The sequence below is a fragment of the Megalobrama amblycephala genome, linkage group LG7, assembly GCF_018812025.1.
Source record: "Megalobrama amblycephala isolate DHTTF-2021 linkage group LG7, ASM1881202v1, whole genome shotgun sequence".
Classification (NCBI taxonomy): domain Eukaryota; kingdom Metazoa; phylum Chordata; class Actinopteri; order Cypriniformes; family Xenocyprididae; genus Megalobrama; species Megalobrama amblycephala.
Genome location: NC_063050.1, coordinates 48,625,685 through 48,648,017, shown reverse-complemented (window position 1 = coordinate 48,648,017; position 22,333 = coordinate 48,625,685). Strand labels below are relative to the sequence as shown.

At 35.0% G+C, this 22,333-nt stretch overlaps 1 protein-coding gene across 1 annotated transcript in view; it reads left to right on the top strand.

Annotated features, from left to right (window-relative positions):
• Positions 1-22,333, top strand: part of farp1 (FERM, RhoGEF (ARHGEF) and pleckstrin domain protein 1 (chondrocyte-derived)) — a 97,811-nt gene that overhangs the window by 8,036 nt on the left and 67,442 nt on the right. Inside the window, exon 2 of the mRNA XM_048197910.1 lies at positions 4,221-4,410. Within this exon, the coding sequence (XP_048053867.1) occupies positions 4,237-4,410 (174 nt within the window). The 5' untranslated portion in view covers positions 4,221-4,236. The remainder of the gene's footprint in view (positions 1-4,220; positions 4,411-22,333) is intronic.

Here is a 22,333-nt window from a genome sequence, read left to right as displayed (position 1 = left end):
ATCTGGATCAGAGATTCAATCAGTGATAGAATGTGTTTGTTTATTATTGCTCCAGTTAGTGTTAGTGAAACAATCAAAACACTGAGTATTGAGGTTTAGTCTTCTTTGCGTCGTCCTGCAGTATTTGTCCATTTTTTTTTATTTACAACTTAGTAAAATACATATCTTTTCTAATTAATTAATGTGTTACTTGCAATTATTTGTTAAATTTATTAGCAATTTAATTAATTTAAAATAATTATTTTTTTAATTTTGCTACTTCATTACTGAATGAATCAGCATTTTTGAACAAATCTCTTGAATGAAAAAAAAAAAAAAACAGGCAAAAAAACAGTATGTGAAAAAAAGAACTATGTCTGAATTCACAGCACTCATAAAAGAGTAGGCAAAAAGTACCTGGATGACCTACTTCTTCCAGTGAGATTCTGAAGTGTGCATATGATAGACACTTTACTATCCCATGATGCCACAGGAGAGGAATCAGCATTTTGAACAAAACTCTTAAATGAATGATTCAATGACTCACTCATAAAAGGCTTGTTCGAGATGCATCGGTGCTGTGCAGACGGATCGTCATATGACATCAAAGTACAGCGAGAGCGATTCAAAAGCAGAGGTGTAGTATTGTCTCCAAATGCTCTCACAATATTTTGATGTCATACGCCGATCGGTCTACGCAGCACCGATGCATCTCGAACAAGCCTAAAGACTTCACTTGTTTCATTGCTGGATGAATCAGCGTTTTGAAGAAATCTCTTGAATGAATGATTCAATGACTCACTCATAAAGACTCATTTCATTGCTGGATGAATCAGTGTTTTGAACAAATCTCTTGAATGAATGATTCAATGACAAACACATTTTTTAACAGTCACTTGTCGCCACCTAGTGGTGTAACGATGTAACTGATACAATCTTTATTTGAAGCGTCAAGTTACTTTCAAAAGGTGTTTCACTCTGGTGTTTATATCTGAACTATAACCGTTTATCCCAGTACTTCTGTGATAATTTGAATTATTGTAACACAGAAATAATGATACTGTGTGGCTTAAAAGATTGTTTGTGAAGCTGTTTCTATACATGACAATATGTTCTCATATCTATACATGACAACTGCTCTCTCTGGCTCTGAATATTTGCTGTAATCATACTTTTCAAAGAAATAATAGACAGCCAAATTGTTGTCATTTGAAACGACATCTCTGTCTTTTAAATATTAATAATGCTGCTCTAGTGTCTGGTATTTTTAGATGAACTAATGTTTGTGTCATTTGCATGCTCTGTATGCAGAATTGAATGATGATCCTTTGCTTTGTCATGCAGCAGTGCCGTTTTCACTTGTCATGTTTGTTTACCGTAGCCTATGTAAATCCCCTGTGTTGAGTAGACACGGGAAAACGCTACTGTACCTGTTAGTTTGTGCTGTACTTCTGAGAGGTCTTTTCTGAAAGATTGAAAGTGTTGTATCCGTGGCAACCACTTTATGTTGTCATAGGAGAAGCTTTTTAGTGCCACGAGCTGAGCAGATAATTGGTCTCTCATCTCTCTTTGCTACAGAAGCACAGTTTTTACGTTTGATTATCCAGTGTTGCGGATGTGTTTCCTTAGATTGCGAGGGGAAGTGTTTTACGGCTATCATCAGCCTCAATGGTGCAGTTTGGCCCATTTTTCATTTGCGATTCCCATAGTAACTCATTCTGTGTTTGAGCTATATGTGTTTTTCATTGGTTGATATCTGAGAGCAGACTGGTAGATGCCTGTCATTTATTCAGAAAACAACTCAACAACATCAGCGCCAGAACATTTGCCAAAATGCAGAGAAGGAAAGACAATAAATCTTCAGTTTATGATTGCTGTTACCAGATTGATGTCCACAGAAATGCTCTATTTAAATTTTATTGAATAACCCTTTTAATGAAGGTAAACGAGGCTCCGGGCCGGTTCCTAACCGAGGAGGCAGCACTCTACGCACAGAAGTGGGACTTTGTGGTGTTTACTTTAGAGACAAATATAATTCTGCAGATTTCCTTATAATTTAGACCCTTCAAATGTAGTCATTTACAGCCATTATGCATTTCTCCTTCACTGAATTCATCTTAAAAGGCTTTGAGTATTTTGGAGGGCGTCCGTAAGAGGGTTTAGATGTAAGTGGACAAATTTGCATTTCATTGAGTTCTCGGTTCCTCAGAAAGATGGGTTAGCATGAGGAAAGTAGTAACTAGTAAAAAGCTGTACCTTAGTTTTCATCTTTAATGAATATTCCTGCTTTATAATTTGCTTCAAATCATATCTCCCCATTTAGTTAGTTGAAGTGGAGGTCTTTTCAAGTACACAAGCTTATAATCCCGTCATCATGTTGGAGGTGCAGTGTGCGATCAGGTTCTTTAGGGTTAGAAATCCCTGGATTTAATGCCTCTAAACCCTTCCTAATGATTTCCTAATCCTTGAACTCAGCGTATTTCAATGGTGAGAGATGGCGGGCCTATTGTTTGACTTTAAGCCGTCACTACAGTAATAAGGATTTGATGAGTTTGGATGAATTTACATGTTTCCTATGGGATGTTCCCACTGGAATCGTTGTGTCCTTTTTATTGTATTTATGGCCATAATGAAAAATATTTCACCTGCAGTTGCATTCTGGTGCAAGAAAGAAATTCTTCATTATTGCATGCTTCATGTGTAGCAAATATATAAGAAGTGAATTAACATTTGAGAAAGTATAATAATTATATCAGGACAGAATTACATTTTTCAGTGCTGAAAAACAGTAATGTGCTCCATCCATCCATCCATCCATCCATCCATCGTCATTTTTTAAGGTCATCCATCCATCGTCATTTTTAAATAATTAATCCATCCATCCATCCATCCATCCATCCATCCATCCATCCATCCATTGTCATTTTTAAATAGTCCATCCATCCATCCATCCATCCATCCATCCATCCATTGTCATTTTTAAAGTTCATCCATCTATCCATACATCCATCCATTGTCATTTTTAAATAAAGTCCATCCATCCATCATCCATCCATCCATCCATCATCCATCCATCCATCCATCCATCCATCCATCCATGTCATTTTAAAATAAAGTCCATCCATCCATCCATCCATCCATGTCATTTTTAAATAAAGTCCATCCATCCATCCATGTCATTTTTAAATAAAGTCCATCCATCCATCCATCCATCCATCCATCCATCCATCCATCCATCCATCCATCCATCCATCCATGTCATTTTTAAATAGTCCATCCATCCATCCATCCATCCATCCATCCATCCACCAATCCATCCATCCATGTCATTTTTAAATAAAGTCCATCCATCCATCCATCCATCCATCCATGTCATTTTTAAATAAAGTCCATCCATCCATCCATCCATCCATCCATCCATGTCATTTTTAAATAAAGTCCATCCATCCATCCATTGATTGTCATTTTTAAAGTTCATCCATCTATCCATACATCCATCCATTGTCATTTTTAAATAAAGTCCATCCATCCATCCATCCATCCATCCATCCATCCATCCATCCATGTCATTTTTAAATAAAGTCCGTCCGTTCATCCATGTCATTTTTAAATAAAGTCCGTCCGTCCGTCCATCTGTCTGATGGGATTAAAACAAAGTATGTCTGTGAAACAAAATGTTTTATTAAATGTTTGTTCTATCCCTATTTTATTTATTTATTTTATTGCATTTTATTTTTTGCATTCTGTTGCATTGCATTTCATTGCATTTTGTTTTAGTTACATTTTATTGCATTGCATTTACCTTTGCATTTACAAATTTGCCGTCAGGTTCATTTGTATGGTTCTCTTCTTTACCAGTGGTGGTGGTTGTTGTTTTTAGCTGGTTATAACGAACAGCTGTGTTTATTTGGATAACTGGCAACCAGGCAGAAAGATAGTTAACATCAAGATGTGTGTGAGAAATTGCCATAGCAGCACAAGTAGTTTACTGCAGAAATATAAATTTCAGGAATCATAAATCATCCTTGGCATTTTCCAGGGCAGCACAAGGTTGGAATTCCAGCTGCAAAAAAGGAAAACTATGTCAGAGGCCTGTGTGATGATCACCAAACTAGCCTAACAAAAAGTGCTGTAGAGAAACCATGATGCAGAATCTGTGTTTAGGGTTGTATTATTCAATATGGATGAAGTGTTTGCAGACTTTTTGGCCCTCATATAAATGTTCTGTTTTCTGTTGTCAGGTGGGTTTGCAGCAGTATGGTGGAGCCAGAGGAGCGGCCCTCGGTGGCGGGTCAGAGGCTCGGGGCCCCTGAGAGCATGGGCATCAGCACACTGGAGCCCGGCCAGCGGCCCCCCACCATGCCACCCGGCAGACAGATCTCTATCCGGGTCCAGATGCTGGACGACACTCAGGAAGTCTTTGAGGTCTCGGTAAGGCACCGTTTGCTTTCTACTTTATTTTATTTTTCATATTTGTATTTTATTGCATTTAATTTCATTGAATTTAATTTTATTGCATTTTCCTCATTCTATTGCATTGCATTGTATTTTGTTGTGTTTTATTGCTCTTTATTTTATTTTATTGCACTTTATTTATTTTTTACTTTTTTGCATATAATTTTTCATTGCATTTTGCTTTATTTTATTGCACTGCATTTTATTGCACTTTATTTTCTTTTACCGCACTTACTCATTTTTACCTTGTTGCATTTTTGTATTTTATTTTAATTTTATTGCATTTTATTTTTATATTGCATTTAATTTTTATTTTATTGCATTTTATAAAAAATATATTAAATATTTTTATATTTGATTCCAAGACAGTGGACAACGTAATGAGGTCTTGTACAACAGTGTAGCATACTATTGTTTGAACTGCTTGTTGCATAAAGCATACTAATTTGTGTAATTTTGTTTAGTAGGCTTTAAGCTAATTTTCCATTTCGAGCACAGCTCAGGTTTAATTGTGTGGTAAAAACCCTGCATAGATGCTAAAGCGTCTGCTGCTTTTCCCCTCAAGTTTAGACTCTTTTGTGTTCACTTGCCCTCTCGTTTCGTCATTTAAGCTCTGTGGGGAATGGTAACGATGTTAAAAAGCTCAGTCTTGTTCACTAATGAGAAAATGCCCTCATTGATCGTCACCAAGGGAGCCATAAGCTCCTCAGGCATGTTGGGTACGTGAAAAGAAGGAGAAATCCGTCAGAATTCATGACTGAGAGCTCGACAGGAAAGTATTAACCCGTACTGGAGTAAAAGCAGCGAAGAAATGGACAGCTGCTCATTCTGTTATACCTGACTCTTTGTTCCTCTGGTTTGTGATATGTATACGGGCCGTTGGAGACGCGCCCTGCCCTCCGGTGATGCCCTGTGGGCTGGTTGTTGACGATCATACACCACCTGACAGTTTTAATAGCGAGATAAGGCCCATAAAAGCGCTGTGCTCTGTTTTGTGGCCGTCTGTGTTGAGAAATGCCTCGAGGTGGTTCAGTAAACACTGTCAGTCTCGCTTAAATTGATTTTTGGTTTCCTGAGGTGATCATTCTCCATCCAGACTTGACACCTGACTTGTAGAGAATGGATCACCTGCAGTTTCATTTCATTTGTTGTCAACCATAAGGGCTTTTAGTTTGGTTTACCTGGCTTGATGCTTCAGCTCGGTGTTTGTATCATTTGAAAGCTTAATTTGTTTCAAATTAATTGCCAACCGTAAACTCAACTTACAATTGTATGTAGCATTTGATTATATTATACTTGAAAGCTGATTTTGAGATCTGCATCAGTCAATAAACCTCCTAACCATGTCCATATAAGTGTTACAACTAAACTTTTTGTCAGTTATAAAATCTACAAACAGTCTTATGAATAAATAATGATGTTTTTCTGCTTTCAAATAATTTAAATAAATTTCTGTTATATGCTAAAAATCCTCCCCAAACATCTAGCCAAAAATAAACATAGTTCAGTATGTGTCTATTATTATAATAGCCACCGTGCTTGATAGATATATTGGCATCAGCCATTGAAAACCCATTTGATTTTACGGCTGTCATTAGCCACTCTCACTAGTTGTGTGTATTCATAGCTGATGTGAGGGAAGAAAGTGGCTCTTTTCTTCTTTTTCCCAGAAAAATCCTTGAACAGCTGCTTTCCGACTGAGCCATAGAAAAGCCACTGCACTCTTCTCCAGATCTCTAAAGTGAATCTGACAGTCTGAGCCGCACGTCACCTCACACACCTGCTACACTGCACACACTCTTTGGGCAAGAATTAATAATGAAATGGATAAAAAATGGATGAAAGACTTTATCTGTCCCCCAAAGGCCAGAGGTATAAAATCATAAATATGTATCATTTGCTTTTGACTTTGTGGAATCAAACTCTCTCTCTGTGTGTGTGTGTGTGTGTGTGTGTGTGTGTGTGTGTGTGTGTGTGTGTGTGTGTGTGTGTGTGTGTGTGTGTGTGTGTGTGTGTGTGTGTTTGTGATGGAAGGTTTCGTATTTTATACACTTTGAGGTTCCTTTTTATGAGAATAAATTAAAGTATTTTTAAGTTAACTTGAACCATAAAAAACATCTTACTTTTGTAATGTCACATAGAGTGAATCTGGATATTAACTAAGAAAAAAAAAGGGTTTATCTGTCAGATATTGACCAGCATCCACTTTTAAAGAGGTCTTATAAACTTATAGACTTTTTGATCCCACTCTGATATTATTACAGACAGGATTAGTTCACTTCAGGATTAAAATTTCCTGGTAATTTACTCATCCCCATGTCATCCAAGATGTTTATTTCTTTCTTCAGTAGAAAAGAAATTATGGTTTTTGAAGAAAACATTCCAGGATTATTCTCCATATAGTGGACTTCAGTGGGGTTCAATGGTTTGAAGGTCCAAATGTCAGTTTCAGTGCAGCTTCAAAGAGCTCTACATGATCCCAGACGAGGAAGTCTTGTCTAGCAAAATGAAAAAAATAAATAAAAAATTACAGTACAGTCCAAAAGTTTGGAACCACTAAGATTTTTAATGTTTTTAAAAGAAGTTTCGTCTGCTCACCAAGGCTACATTTATTTAATTAAAAATACAGTAAAAACAGTAATATTGTGAAATATTATTACAATTTAAAATAACTGTTTTCTATTTGAATATATTTCACAAAGTAATTTATTCATGTGATGGCAAAGCTGAATTTTCAGCATCGTTACTCCAGTCTTCAGTGTCACATGATCCTTCAGAAATCATTCTAATATGCTGATCTGCTGCTCAAGAAACATTTAATGTGTACAATTGTACAAAATATTTGTGTACAATATTTTTTTTCAGGATTATTTGATGAATAGAAAGTTCAAAAGAACAGTGTTTATCTGAAATCTAATCTTTTGTAACATTATAAATGTCTTTACTGACACTTTTGATTGATTTAATGCATCCTTGCTGAATAAAAGTATTCATTTCTTTAATTTCTTTTCAAAAAAATAAAAATAAAAATTCTTACTGACCCCAAACGTTTGAACGGTAGTGTATAATGCTACAGAAGCTTTGTATTTCAGATAAATGCTGTTCTTTTGAACTTTCTATTCATCAAGGAATCCTGAAAAAAAAGTACACAACTGTTTTCAACATTGAAAATAATCATAAATGTTTATTGAGCAGCAAATCAGCATATTAGAATGATTTGACACTGAAGACTGGAGTAACGATGCTGAAAATTCAGCTTTGCATCACAGGAATAAATTACTTTGTCAAATATATTTAAATAGAAAACAGTTATTTTAAATTGTAATAATATTTCACAATATTACTGTTTTTTACTGTATTTTTAATTAAATAAATGTAGCCTTGGTGAGCAGACGAAACTTCTTTTAAAAACATTAAAAATCTTAGTGGTTCCAAACTTTTGGACTGTACTGTATATACTTTTTAACCACAAATGCTTGTTTTGCACTGCTCTGCGATATGCCACGCATCACGAACTCACATTAGAAAGGTCACATGTGACGTCGGCGGAAGTACTGCGGTAGGGTGAAAAACTCCATCTCATTTTCTCCTCCAACTTCAAAATCTTCCGAAATCGTTGTTTTACCTTTTTTTTTGTAAGGCCGTTTGACTTAAGGGGCTTTCACACCGAATTTTTCTAGGAACTAGCCACTAGGATAGTTCCCTGAGAACTAATTTCTCCCCCGGGCCATGTTCCTAGTTGCATTTGCACCGGCAATAGGAACTATGAAGCAGTCGACAGTGGCGTCTTTAAGTGCTGCATTTACAAATGCTAAAAACCGGTGAATGGAGGATGCTGTGTCGTGGGTTTTGTGATAACAGAGATGGAATGTAAACGCATAATTTACGTGGCTGAAAGAGCAAAAGTGGGGCTAAAAGACGAAATCTCCTATGACAACTTTCAATATTGCATATCATCAGGGTGGAGAAAATATCACAATCCTGCAGACAACCGGTAAATGCCATTATCTCTGTTTTCCATGTTTGTGAAGTGAATATGTTTGCGTGGCTTTTAAAAGGTGCCCTTGATTCAAAAATTGAATTTACCTTGGCATAGTTGAATAACAAGAGTTCAGTACATGGAAAAGACATACAAACCCCATTGTTTCCTCCTTCTTATATAAATCTCATTTGTTTAAACGACCTCCGAAGAACAGGCGAATCTCAACATAACACCGACTGTTACGTAACAGTCGGGGTGTACGCCCCAATATTTGCATATGCCAGCCCATGTTCCCAACATTATAAAAGGCATTAGACAAGGGCAGCCAGTTAACGTCTGGAGCTGCACACAGCCGAATCATCAGACTAGGTAAGCAAGAACAACAGCGAAAAATGGCAGATGGAGCAATAATAACTGACATAATCCATGATAGCATGATATTTTTACTGATATTTGTAAATTGTCTTTCTAAAAGTTTCGTTAGCATGTTGCTAATGTACTGTTAAATGAGGTTAAAGTTACCATCGTTTCTTACTGTATTCACGGAGACAAGAGCCGTCACTATTTTCATTTTTTTAAACACTTGCAGTCTGTATAATTCATTAACATTTATAAACTTCATTCTTTATAAATCTCTCCAACAGTGTAGCATTAGCCGTTAGCCACGGAGGACGCCTCAAATTCACTCAGAATAAAACTTTAACATCCAAATAAATACTTTACTCACATAATTCGAAGCATGCATGCAGCATGCATGACGAACATCTTGTAAAGATTCATTTGAGGGTTATATTAGCTGTGTGAACTTTGTAAATGCGCTGTAATATAATCGACAGCTGGTGTGGCAGGGAGCACGCGATTTAAGGGGGCGGCGCCGAGTGTAAATCAGTGCATTGTTAATGATGCCCCAAAATAGGCAGTTAAAAAAATTTATTTAAAAAAATCTATGGGGTATTTTGAGCTGAAACTTCACAGACACATTCAGGAGACACCTTAGACTTATATTACATCTTGTGAAAGAACGTTCTTGGGCACCATTAAAAATTCCGGGTGCCGGTGTTTGACATGCATTGACCAATCAACGTACATTTATGTCACTGATAGTTCCTAAATTGTCCTACTCTGAAGTAAAAGCTCATTTTAGTTACCCCAAAAAGGACTAAAATCGTTCCTAGTTCCTGCGGCGCGAACACAGCTAAATCCGGGTACTTCAGCCAATAGTTATAGGAACTATGAAAAGGTTCCTCTGGTGCAAAAGCCCCTTTAGTCTTTGCACGTTCGCTTTTCAAACACTTGCTCGGTACTTCCGCCTACATCACATGGGACCCTTTCAAACGTGATTACGTACTATGTGGCGCATCGCAGAGCTGTGTATGTACACACACGCACATATACATACATATAACACTTGGAATAAGATGCACATATGAATCATCTACAATAAGACCAAATGTTTGATTTCATGCTGACTCTGTAAAATCTGAAAGTTCACTGTATATTTGCACTGTTAAGCAAAATAGGAGCAAAGGAAGCTCCCGGAATCATTTAGATAAGACGACCTGATGGTTCTGAAGTTTGATCTGTGTTGGAAGGATGTTGTTGGCTGAACGTCTTTAGTCTCACTGACAGGAGCATGCTGGGATTGGAAAGGGCTGATTTCCTGTGGGGACCCAGAGCTTCTCTGAGGGTTTGTGCTGAGAATGATTTCATACTGGTCTCGACTAGAGTTGCTAGTGCTGGCGTGTTTAGATGAACACGTTTGTTTCACTAAAGTTACATCTTTGCGATCGACATAATAATACACTAGCGTTCAAGAGTTTGAGGTCGGTAGGCTTTTTAAAAATGTTTTTGTTTCTGCTCACCAATGCTGCATTTATTTGATCAAAAATACATTAAAAATTATGAAATATTTTTGCAATTTAAAATAACTATTTTCTATTAGAATATATTTTAAAATGTAATTTATTCCTGTGATCAAAGCTGAATTTTATGCATCATTATTTGTCACATGATCCTTCAGAAATCATTCTAATATGATGATATGCTGCTCAAGAAACATTTCTGATTATTATCAATGTTGAAATCACTTGTGCTGCTGCTTCATATTTTTGTGGATTTTTTTTTTTTGTCATATTTTTTTTTTTTTTCAGATTTCTTTCACTAATAGAAAGTTCAAAGAACAGAATTTATTTGAAATATAATCTTTTGTAACATTATACATTTTTCAATTTAATGTGTCCTTGCTAAATAAAAGTGTTAAATTCGAGCCAAGAGCCTAATGTTACTGCCGGCGGTCCTCATGGCGAGGGTTGTCATCATCATATTGCCCTGCTGCAGCATTTAGGATATCCTGTTTGATGGGAATCTCAATAAGGAAATCCCAATAGTCTTGGCACAGTTCCTGTTTCTAAGTTCACGTACAGATCACAGAATTAACAAGGTTTTGATCATAGGATGACATATATTAGAATTATATTAAACCTTTTCACAATCCAGTAGAATTTTTGCTTTTTTTTAAGACCATACATGGGTATTTTTGGACAGATTAGTATACCTTGTTTTTTATTCAGCGTCTTTGAACATGGTATATAAAATGCCAAATCAGCACAGGTTAAGTGTGTTAAAAAGTGTCCCCAGGCTGTTTTCATCTCATAATTATTTATAATTATTCTGCGTGCGTAATATTTTAAGCTATCCGGTTATGGAATTACTTTCATTTAACTCTCTATTTTTGTGTTAGTTGGCAATTACAAGCCTACAGTACAGCAACGGCTCATTGTCTAAATTGGCTTAATGAGGGTGTTTGACAAAAACTGCAGCTTTTCCAGCAATAGCTGATTCTGAGATATAAACATTCAGTCTGCTTGCACAGCTCGTTTTGAGTTAACCATATTAGGCTTTGGTAAAGGGCACAGTAATGAACTCTAACCAAGACAGTTACACATGGGTTGTGTGTAGTTATGCTTTCTAGCTAATGCTCTGGTTTGTTGAAAAAGAGAGAAAATGTAAAGTATTCCTATAATGGAGGGTGTGTCGCAATGTTTGGGGATGTTATTGGATGCTTGGAGTCTGTGGTTTCCTTCTTCATGCAACACTGTCATTTAGAATTGAGAAAAAAGAGGTATGGTATACAGACTGTATTTTTAAGACAAACACATTGGCCTCAGATATTTTTACATACATGGATGAATCTCATGAACACATCCACGTCATATTTAACCCCAAAACATACAATCCAAAATAAGAAATTATATGTTGCAAAGTACGTTTTTGCATTGTGACTTTCTTTAGGATTATGAACTTTTGAATCCATAAATTTTCATTATTATAGTCACCGTACTTATGATGTTATTATCTAGAAACATTAATGATGTTATTACGATTGCAAAGTGCAATTGTATAATTTGGTAGTGTTTAGTATATATTATGTTTGATTTATGCTTTTAATATTATGATTTTATTGGAAAAAACAGGAAGATTTGTATTACTGTATTACCGTAATAAGAATTTAATTGAAATGTGCTTAATTATCATAGAAATAAATTGTCCTAAAAATTAACATTGTTTTGAATTTTTTAAAATTATTCTTAGTTTTAAAATGATTTTTTTTATATATATTTATTTTATTTAGGGATGACAAATGATGACATTTTGTAGAGAGATTCTCTCATATGGGTTTAATAAATAAATATATATATCCCATATATTTTTATTATTTTTTATTTTTTTATTTAGGATGGCAAATAACTAAATTTCGTAAAGAGATTCTCCCATATATTTTTACAATTTAAAAAAAAAAAAAAAAATTATTGTTATTTAGGATGACAAATAATTACATTTTGTAGAGAGATTCTCCCTTATATTTTTAAAATATATTTTTAATATTTTTTAGGATGACAAATAACTACATTTCATAGAGAGATTCTCTTATGTTAAGGATAAAAATCTAGAATCGACATTCCAAGTTTATTTCAACAAAGTAAAGAAGGATTTCTGCTTGGTGCTTCCATGAGCAGCAGTGTTCCATGAAGATTCACAGTGAAAACTGCCTCTCTGCTCTCCCAGATTGTCCAACAGGAAGAGACACGGCCCTTACAGGAAAGCTGACACACAACACGGACACGGGCTTGGGCTCACATTGTGTGAACCAAATTAGTTCTTTGTCATTTGCATATCCAGATTGTCTTGCTATCTGAACATGTTGCAGCGCTGACATTATTTACGTCCACTGAGCGTAGCTGATGTTTTACTTCACTGCCTTTCAATTTGAATTTTTGGAGCGAACGGCCATTCAGAAGCTCTGAAGCTTCACTTTAGTTTGGCTCTTTTGTCACGGTTTATTTCTTATTCAAAGAATTCATTTTTTATTCAAAGAATTACCTCGCAGTTATTTCATTCCCTTAAATTGACCTTTTTGGGTGTGTGTGTGTGTGTGTATACATATAATATAGGTGTCTGAATAAATTTTATTCATTATTACAGTTTATTCACTATTGTTTAAAAAAAAAGTGGTAATAAAATATGACGAGTTAAACTGTGTTAGAAAAAAATAATCTTAATTATGTCAGATAACACTTAAGTCAAAGTGTCTGAATAATTTTTGGTTCCAAATTTTTCTCAATTTTATTGATAATCCACTGTATGAAGACTTTTTGAGTATAATCTGTCACAGTTTACTTTATTTTGCTATCCTCACTTACATAAATGAACTATAGTGTCCTGCACCCACTAGTTAAAATATATCAAAAATTTTATCGATACCGATAGTTGGACTACAAAAAATGGATACAGAATGAAAACAATCAAAATACTCAAAATAAAGTAACTAGAGCTGAACTTTATTAAAAAAAAAATAATAAAATAAAATATATATATATATAAAACAGTGCTAACCCATGAAAATGTACTGTAATTGTTAAATGAAATAAATTTATAAATATTAATATAAATGTATTAATTATACCTTGATCATCCAAGTTAGTTCATGTATTGCATCATCTAACTAAAAGTAATACTTGGAATTGATAATGCAGGCCAGCACAATTAACTCAAATTTGCCAAAAACTGGTTTATTAACCAGCTTGGCATGTTTCAACATCTATTTCATAACATGGAATAACTCCTGCTTAATCTTATTGTCTAATTATTAGTTTATTTATTACTCACGTAAGGCATGAAGTCTACGTTCGATTTGTGCATTTTCATCTAACAACAATGTTTATAGTGTTTGTTCAGAATTTCTGAAATGTCCCGTTGAATGTTTTGAACGTCGTTTAGCAGATTTTTTTGTGACATTTATAATAGTACTGGTAAAAAATAAGCACAATTTATGATTGCAAATGTTTTCCAGATGATGTGCTTGTATTGTCGAAATTCCCTCAGCAGCACTAAATCGATTGTGCTTCTAGTAATGGAATCTGTCAGTGGCGTTACCTGATCATCTGTGTGTGTGTGTGTGGATGTGGTTTTGTAGACAAGTCCTCTGAGACAGAAAACCACTGTAGTAGCAGCATCTCACGGTCTGAATAATTCACACGGGCAAAGGTGCATCTGATGTTACACGGTCACAGTGAGGCTCACATCCTCTCGGACAGGGACATTTACTGGCTACACTGAATCATGGAGACTTTGAGTGTCAGTAAACACACAAACATGTTCAAAATATCTGTGATACCATAGCAACAGAGAATCTAAAGTTGCACTAGATTTGATGGTGTTCTAGCAAACGCAAGTCTGTTGCATAGTAACTGAATCAGATTTACACAAAGTTTGGGGTCGGCAAGATTTTTAAGATGTTTTTGAAAGAAGTCTCTTGCTCACCAACACTAAAAAAAATGAACTGTTGAATTTACATAAAAAAGCAGTGTCAAGTGGGTTCCATGCAACTATATTGAGTAATTTGTACAAATAATAATTTAGTTGAATGAACAAAAGAAATTCAAGTAAAGCTGACAAAGTTTGTTTGATTAAATACAAATCTTTTGAATTTGTCACTGTTACATAATATTTATATGTGCAGTTTACTTAATAATGTTAGGTTAAATTTATAAAAGTTTATTATGTAAGGTGAACACATTTATTGGCTTAATTTACCTTATTAAATTAATAATATGCTCTACAAAATGCACTCAAAAAAATAACTCATTGAACAAACTCAATTTAATTTAATTGAATGTGAACAAGGATGGTTTGAGTGAAACTAACAATAGTGAAAGTCCATTTTTTTTTTGAGTGAAGACTGCATTTATTTGATAAAAAAATACAGTAAAAATAGTGAAATATTATTACGATTAAAAATAGCTGTCTTCTATGGGAATATATTGTAAAGTGTAATTTATTTCTGTGATCAAAGCTAAAATTTCAGCATCATTACTCCAGTCTTCAGTCACATGATCCTTCAGAAATCATATAATATGCTGATTTGATGCTCAAGAAAGCTTTGATACATTTTTTTTCAGTATACTTTGATGAATAGAAAGTTCAAAAGAACAGCATTTATTTGAAATAGAAATCCTTTGTTACATTATAAATGTCTTTACTGTCACTTGTGATCAGCTTAATGCATCCTTGCTGAATTAAAGTATTAATTTCTTTAAAAAGAAAAAAAAAAAAAACTTGCTGACCTTGAACTATTTCACTGGTCCCTTCACTTTAAAGTCAACATGAAACAAACTATTTTACCTGTGTAATGTGGAAAATTTCCAAGTGAAACAGCAAATTTGACAAGAAAAATTTGATGGGACTTGATTTTATCCATTGAAATTGCCTGCCATTCTGTGAATGCGAGGTCAGCGAGTTTTTTTTTTTTTCTTTTTAAAGAAATTAATACTTTAATTCGGCAAGGATGCATTATGTAATCATGTAATCAATAAAAATGTATTTTAACCTAACATATAACCTAATTACAAGTATATAATTTTTGGAATCTGATTACATAATCCAGATTACATGTGATCAGTTGCTACCCAGTCTGTTAGTTCCAGTTTACCTCTCTGAATGTAGTTCAGCATGAATTAGCCTTCTTAGCCCCCTGCTGAGACTCCCTCAGGAGCGAGCAGACCGTGTTTGGCGTCCCCTTCATTGACATGACCAAATGAGATGTGTGACATGGCCACTACCTCCTCCTAAATCCTCTCCTGAAGATATCTTGAAATAGATCCTCAGCTGTAGGGTTGCTAGTGTCTGTTAAGCCGGCTAGTTGTGACAAGGTAAAGATGGCTCTCGGCAGATGGACAATCTCTCATCTGTGTGTCACCAGTTCATCCTTTATCCTTTATTCCTGACCTTATCTGGCATTTTGAAGGATGTATCTAGCAGAACGGGTGCTGAATAGTTGTTATTAATTCATCCAAAGTGTCTGCATATATTAAAACTTGTATTAAATTACTTTTAAATTAAATTACTCAATGTGTTGGCAAAAGTCTAATAAAACTAATAAAAAAGTTTTATTAGTTAATGCATTAAGTATCATAATCTTTTAATGAACAAATCATTTATTAATGTAGGGTAAGTATAGTATTGTCCATTGTTAATTTATAATACACTGCCATTTTAAGATTTTAAGATTTGTTTTAAATGTCTTTGAAAGTCTCTTCTAAGGTTGCATTTATTTGATCAAAAATACTGTAAAAAGAGTAATATTGTGACTATTAAAATTTAGGATTGTCAATGTTGATAATATTATCAGTATTTTTGTGGAAATTTTGAAATATGATTCTTTGAGTAGAAAGTAAAAAAAAACAGCATTTATTTGAAATGGAAACCTCTTGTAACTTTATTTTACTGTCACTTTTGATCAATTTAATGCATCATTGCTGATTAAAAGTATTAATTTCTTTCAAAAAATACATTACATTTTTGTAAAGAATTGTTTTACAAATGAATGCAACAATTTGCTTTTTTAAATAAAAGTTTTGCACATAGATTTGTTCTGCATGTGTTTCTGCACACTTTATTGACTACTATTTTGTAAAGATAGTATGTGATATGCAAAATGCAGTAATAATGCTTTAAACATTACATTATCTCATAATGTATACGTATTTTTGATCAAGCAAGTGGCATCTATTTTGCTTCCCCCCAGTTTTGGATGTTCACACTACTTTGAATAGGTCAAATTTTGAGTCATGAAGTTGATATTGTTTCTGGTTTAACTGGAAATGGATGATTTAGTAGGGATTTATATTGTGGGAAATGGTTTCCTAGTGTGTTCTGATTGTATACCGCACATGTTGGCAAATGTAATGTATTGTTTTTCAATGCGTACATAAAATGCTCATATTGTGCATTGTAACCTATATACTACTGAAAATAGCGCAAGTATTATGCTAATCCAAAGCTGTCACTTTTATCTAGAGGATTGACGAGTAATGAATGGGATCAGTGGTGGTGCGTTTGCGCTAACCACTAGGCCACATCTGTTTGTTTAAAAAATATGAAACGCTTTTGTTTAAGTACTTTTTGCCTCTCGTGGATCATCGTAATAGCCAGGTACCGCTATTATGGCACAAATTCCCAGCTTAACTGTAATATCTTCCCTTTCCCACTGACAAAAGCTTAGCAATGCCAAACCCTGCTACCTCATTACGCTAAAGCTAGCATAATGCATGTGGCTAATGATGGAAAAGCTTGTTTTTGGGTGAATCTTTGATGAATAATGCAGCAGCGCGGTCTCATGAATGCACTAATCATCTCTGGAAGCGAAGGGAAGCCCGAGGCCTCAGCCGTCACGGGATAATCCTCTCAACAATCCCACAATCCCGTCTGCTTCCTGCCCCTCCAATCCACCAGTATTCCAGCTAACGGGATCATGGCGGAATGGGCCAGTGTTGACACTAGATGGAATGTGCTTAAATCCTGCTCATGTATTTATGATTACACGTAAACCTCATGAAGGGTCGGGATTGTTTCAGTGTTTTGAATTGCACAGCGAACTTGTTGTGTTATTGTTCAGGTAGCTTGATATGAACATCAACAGTTGAACTTGACATTAGTTGTGCAGCTTAAAGCAATACTGAGAATGGAAAGCGTTTGTGTTGTGTTATGAATTGTTTTCCATCCATCCATCCATCCATCCATCCATCCATCCATCCATCCATCCATCCATCCATCCATCCATCCATCCATCCATCCATCCATCCATCCATCCATCCATCCATCCATCCATCCATCCATCCATCCATCCATCCATCCATCCATCCATCCATCCATCCATCCATCCATCCATCCATCCATCCATCCCAAAATGTAAACATTATCACAGCTCTCTATATAAAGTTAAATATATATATATATATATATATAAGTATATCCAACTTAATTGACACGCACAATACTCACGTAAAGCCAAATATAAGTATATCCAACTTTGACACGCACAATACTCACGTAAAGCCAAATATATGTATATCCAACTTAATTGACACGCACAGTACTCGCGTAAAGCCAAATATAAGTATATCCAACTATGACACGCACAATACTCACGTAAAGCCAAATATAAGTATATCCAACTTAACTGACACGCACAATACTCGCGTAAAGCCAAATATAAGTATATCCAACTTAATTGACACGCACAATACTCACGTAAAGCCAAATATAAGTATATCCCACTTAATTGACACGCACAGTACTCGCGTAAAGCCAAATATAAGTATGTCCAACTTAACTGACACGCACAGTACTCACGTAAAGCCAAATATAAGTATATCCAACTTAATTGACACGCACAGTACTCACGTAAAGCCAAATATAAGTATATCCAACTTAATTGACACGCACAGTACTCACGTAAAGCCAAATATAAGTATGTCCAACTTAATTGACACGCACAGTACTCACGTAAAGCCAAATATAAGTATATCCAACTTAATTGACACGCACAGTACTCACGTAAAGCCAAATATAAGTATATCCAACTTCATTGACACGCACAATACTCACGTAAAGCCAAATATAAGTATATCCAACTTAATTGACACGCACAATACTCACGTAAAGCCAAATATAAGTATATCCAACTTTGACACGCACAATACTCACGTAAAGCCAAATATAAGTATATCCAACTTAATTGACACGCACAGTACTCACGTAAAGCCAAATATAAGTATATCCCACTTAATTGACACGCACAATACTCGCGTAAAGCCAAATATAAGTATATCCAACTTTGACACGCACAATACTCACGTAAAGCCAAATATAAATATATCCAACTTAATTGACGCACAATACTCACGTAAAGCCAAATATAAGTATATCCAACTTAACTGACACGCACAATACTCGCGTAAAGCCAAATATAAGTATATCCAACTTAACTGACACGCACAATACTCGCGTAAAGCCAAATATAAGTATGTCCAACTTGACTGACACGCACAATACTCGCGTAAAGCCAAATATAAGTATGTCCAACTTAATTGACACGCACAATACTCGCGTAAAGCCAAATATAAGTATATCCAACTTTGACACGCACAATACTCACGTAAAGCCAAATATAAACTTAACCAACTTTATTGACACACAATACTCACGTAAAGCAAAATATAAGTATATCCAGTTTTGTTGACACACATAATTAATGTCAGAATCACCACAGGCTCACAAAATATAAATATATCCAACTTTATTGGCACACATAATACTCATGTAGAGTGAAATATAAACTTTTCCAACTTTATTGACACACATAATACTCACGTAAGCAATATATACAATATAGAAAATCTCAACGGCTTAATTGTTTATTGTCACAAAATGTTACCCAGCTGTTAACAAGTTTAGGCTGGTTTAAGTTGTTATTTCAGCATGAGCTATAATATTTTGGATTATGGTTACCTTAGTAAACTGTCAAGAAATTGTTTGCATGCTGAATTTTAAAGATAATACATATAATAAGCATAACTACTTTTATAACGCATATAGTTAGCATAAGCAAATATTTTTTATGTGTGCAAAACATCAGTTTTGCAGGCGAACAATGAAGCCAGTGTTTATGTGACCCTTCTTAACAATTTCCTTTTGTTTATATTTAATATTAGCTCTCATCTCACAGCTTCACTCATGGCATATCTGTATTTCCTGAATGTTTCATTCTTGTATAGTAAACATAACAGTGTACAGCACACAGTTGAAGGGCTGGTGTTTGTGAGCCTGTGGTGATTCTGACATGCCCACCTCATGCTGTTGATCGGTGCATGCTGGTAATTGCTGTTTTCCTGCAGTAATCATCACAGACTGACCGCAGCGGCTGGCACTCGCTCCTACTCCTCTTCGGTTCTTTTATCTTTGATTTAGCGCCACAGGAAACATCAACCGACCTATTAAATGCTGCTACCAGACCAGCCCAGTTCCTGAACCCCTTTATTTCTGAACATGTGCTTTGATAGGAGGTATCTGGGGCCGGATTCATGAAAATCTTAAGAAAGAATTTAAAGGAGACCTATTATGCCCTTTTTCAAAGTCTTGCTTTGTTTTTGGAGCTCTACTAGAACAGGTTTTCAAGCTTGAATATTCAAAAAACACTTAACCATACCATAACCGCGAGTTTCAACACACGACCCCACCACTTTATTTTGCGTATGCCTTGGGAGGGAATTATTTAAATGAGGAATGTTGTTTGTTTGTTCCAGGAAGAAAACTCAAGACTACAATGGAGGCGTTTCAGGGAGTTCAGAAACAGTCCACACGGATATAGAGAATAACTCTCTTTTGAAGTGACCTTTTGCTTTGGAAATTTACAGATCTTTTTCATGCTCAAACTGCAACATTACACACTAAAGAAAGATGAACATGGAAAACAGCAGAATAGGTGCTCTTTAAAAATGAATCCGGCCCCGGTCTGTATATATGGCTCGAGTCCGTCCTTCACTGTAGGTCTGTGGGATAATCCAACTTCTCTAGATGTAGGTCTGAAAGTGTCCTCCATATAGGAGAGGAACTTCATGTTATTTCATTTTGGAAAATGTGACCTCAAGGAAAATTTTTGCCCACAAAAATCTGTTCCCACCCAATGAAACGTGTCTTTAACTGGTCAGGGTTGGTCATCTCATGCCTCTGAATACATTGGGTTCATTCAGTCCCTCGCTGGCATGTTTTCTGCTCTTATTTGTGAGCAGGAAATTGCTTCCCTTCTGGATTCATGTTATCTGTCGTTAGTATGCATGAATGTGTTTGGGTGGTGCTTTGACTTTATGTCTTGCCATAAAGGTGGTGCTTTGACTTTATTGTCTTGCCATTCTTTCCTCTTGATAGAACATGATAGCTGCCTTTTGAAATTACGTTTAAGTAAACATTACATTTTTTTTTTTTTAACTTTCTTAAGGGGAGACACTATAGGCAAAAGCACAGTTTTTTCAGGCAACTGTCAATTTTGAGATTTTGTGCTTTTTGGCTTTTCATAAAGTGTTTTTTCAGACTGGTGGAAAGAAAACATCCAAAATACACTTTTAAGTGTATATTTTGTAGCACTTTATCTATTTGCGTCTATAGATTTCAGTTACAGTAAAATCTTTATAGGCTGTTTTCTCAAAATGAGTTTTTTCTCCTGCTCTGAGTCAGAAATCTTCACTTCAGCAGAACTTATATATACCAAACTTTACAGTTTTATTCCTATCTATATTCTGAAGGTTTTTTACAGAGGGATTTGTTGATATATAATTTGCCTGATTTTATACAACATTTTTTTCTGGCTGTTGATAGTATTTTCTGAATTATTGAGTGATAAAAAGAGATTCCCTCTGTAAAAACCTTTTGAATTTAATATGTCCAAAAACTTAAACAAGAATTTTGAACCTGACGTCATCCAATATTCAGATTTTTGTTCCAGAAACGTATGCAAATTAGCGCATATTTAATTAGATAATGCCTCTTTTGCATATTTAAACATAAGATTTTAGAAAACTTGTAATACAAAAAATGTTTGCAATTTTTAATGTAATTAATCAGCTGGGGAAGTATGGTGATATTTATTAGTTGATTTTTTTTTTTACCCTATTCACCTGGGGTGTCTCGCCTTAAAACATGTTACTGGTCTTATTGTGAACGTTTCATAAGTGCACATTATTTCAAAATGTTTGTGTACATTTGCATCTTTTAGCAGTACAATAGCTTTTATATTAGCTCAAAATGCCACAAAAGTTCTGTTTTCCCAAGGGTTTGTACTTTAATGAACTTTTAAATACCTCATTTTGAAACTGAATATCCATTTTCCTGGATTTATTTTTGCATATGCTTCTTCCAGAGCAGTTCTCTTTAATGGGTGATATATTTCCATATCTTCAGGCTTGGCATTGTGTTCCTGAAGCGAACAAATTGCACTCTTTCTTTTTGCTGTTATTTTCCGAGCTGTAGTCACACATCATTGAGTTAAAAGGTTTATTTAGACCATTTCTGTGTTGTACATGCAGCGGTAGATTAATTGCAGTTCATTCCTTTGAGTCTGTAAAGATGCTGTACGCCCTTAAACCTGACCTGTGGGACACCGAGCGGCTGTAAAACTCCACTGACAGTGTGTTATAAGGACTCACCAGGGCCACATAAAGGTCCATAATCACACAGAGGCCTTCAGTGAAATGCAAATCATTAAGTTGGTGGAAAACACCTTAGAGGTCACAATGCAATCTTGTGCAAAATTGAATTTTATATGTTGTTGTTTTTTTGTTTTTTTTAGATATACATAGCTATATAGTTTTCAAACTAAATAGCTCAACACCAATCAACATGAAATGAGGTTTGCAACTCATTTTAATTCCGTATTATGGAAAATCACACAAACCTTTTTATTTTATTCTTTTTTTTTTGGACAGGAACATGCATTGAGAAAGCAAAGGTTTTCATGAATGAACTGAAAAAAAAAAAAACATGTTGCATATTAATTTCATGTTATTAAGACAAAAGATATTCACG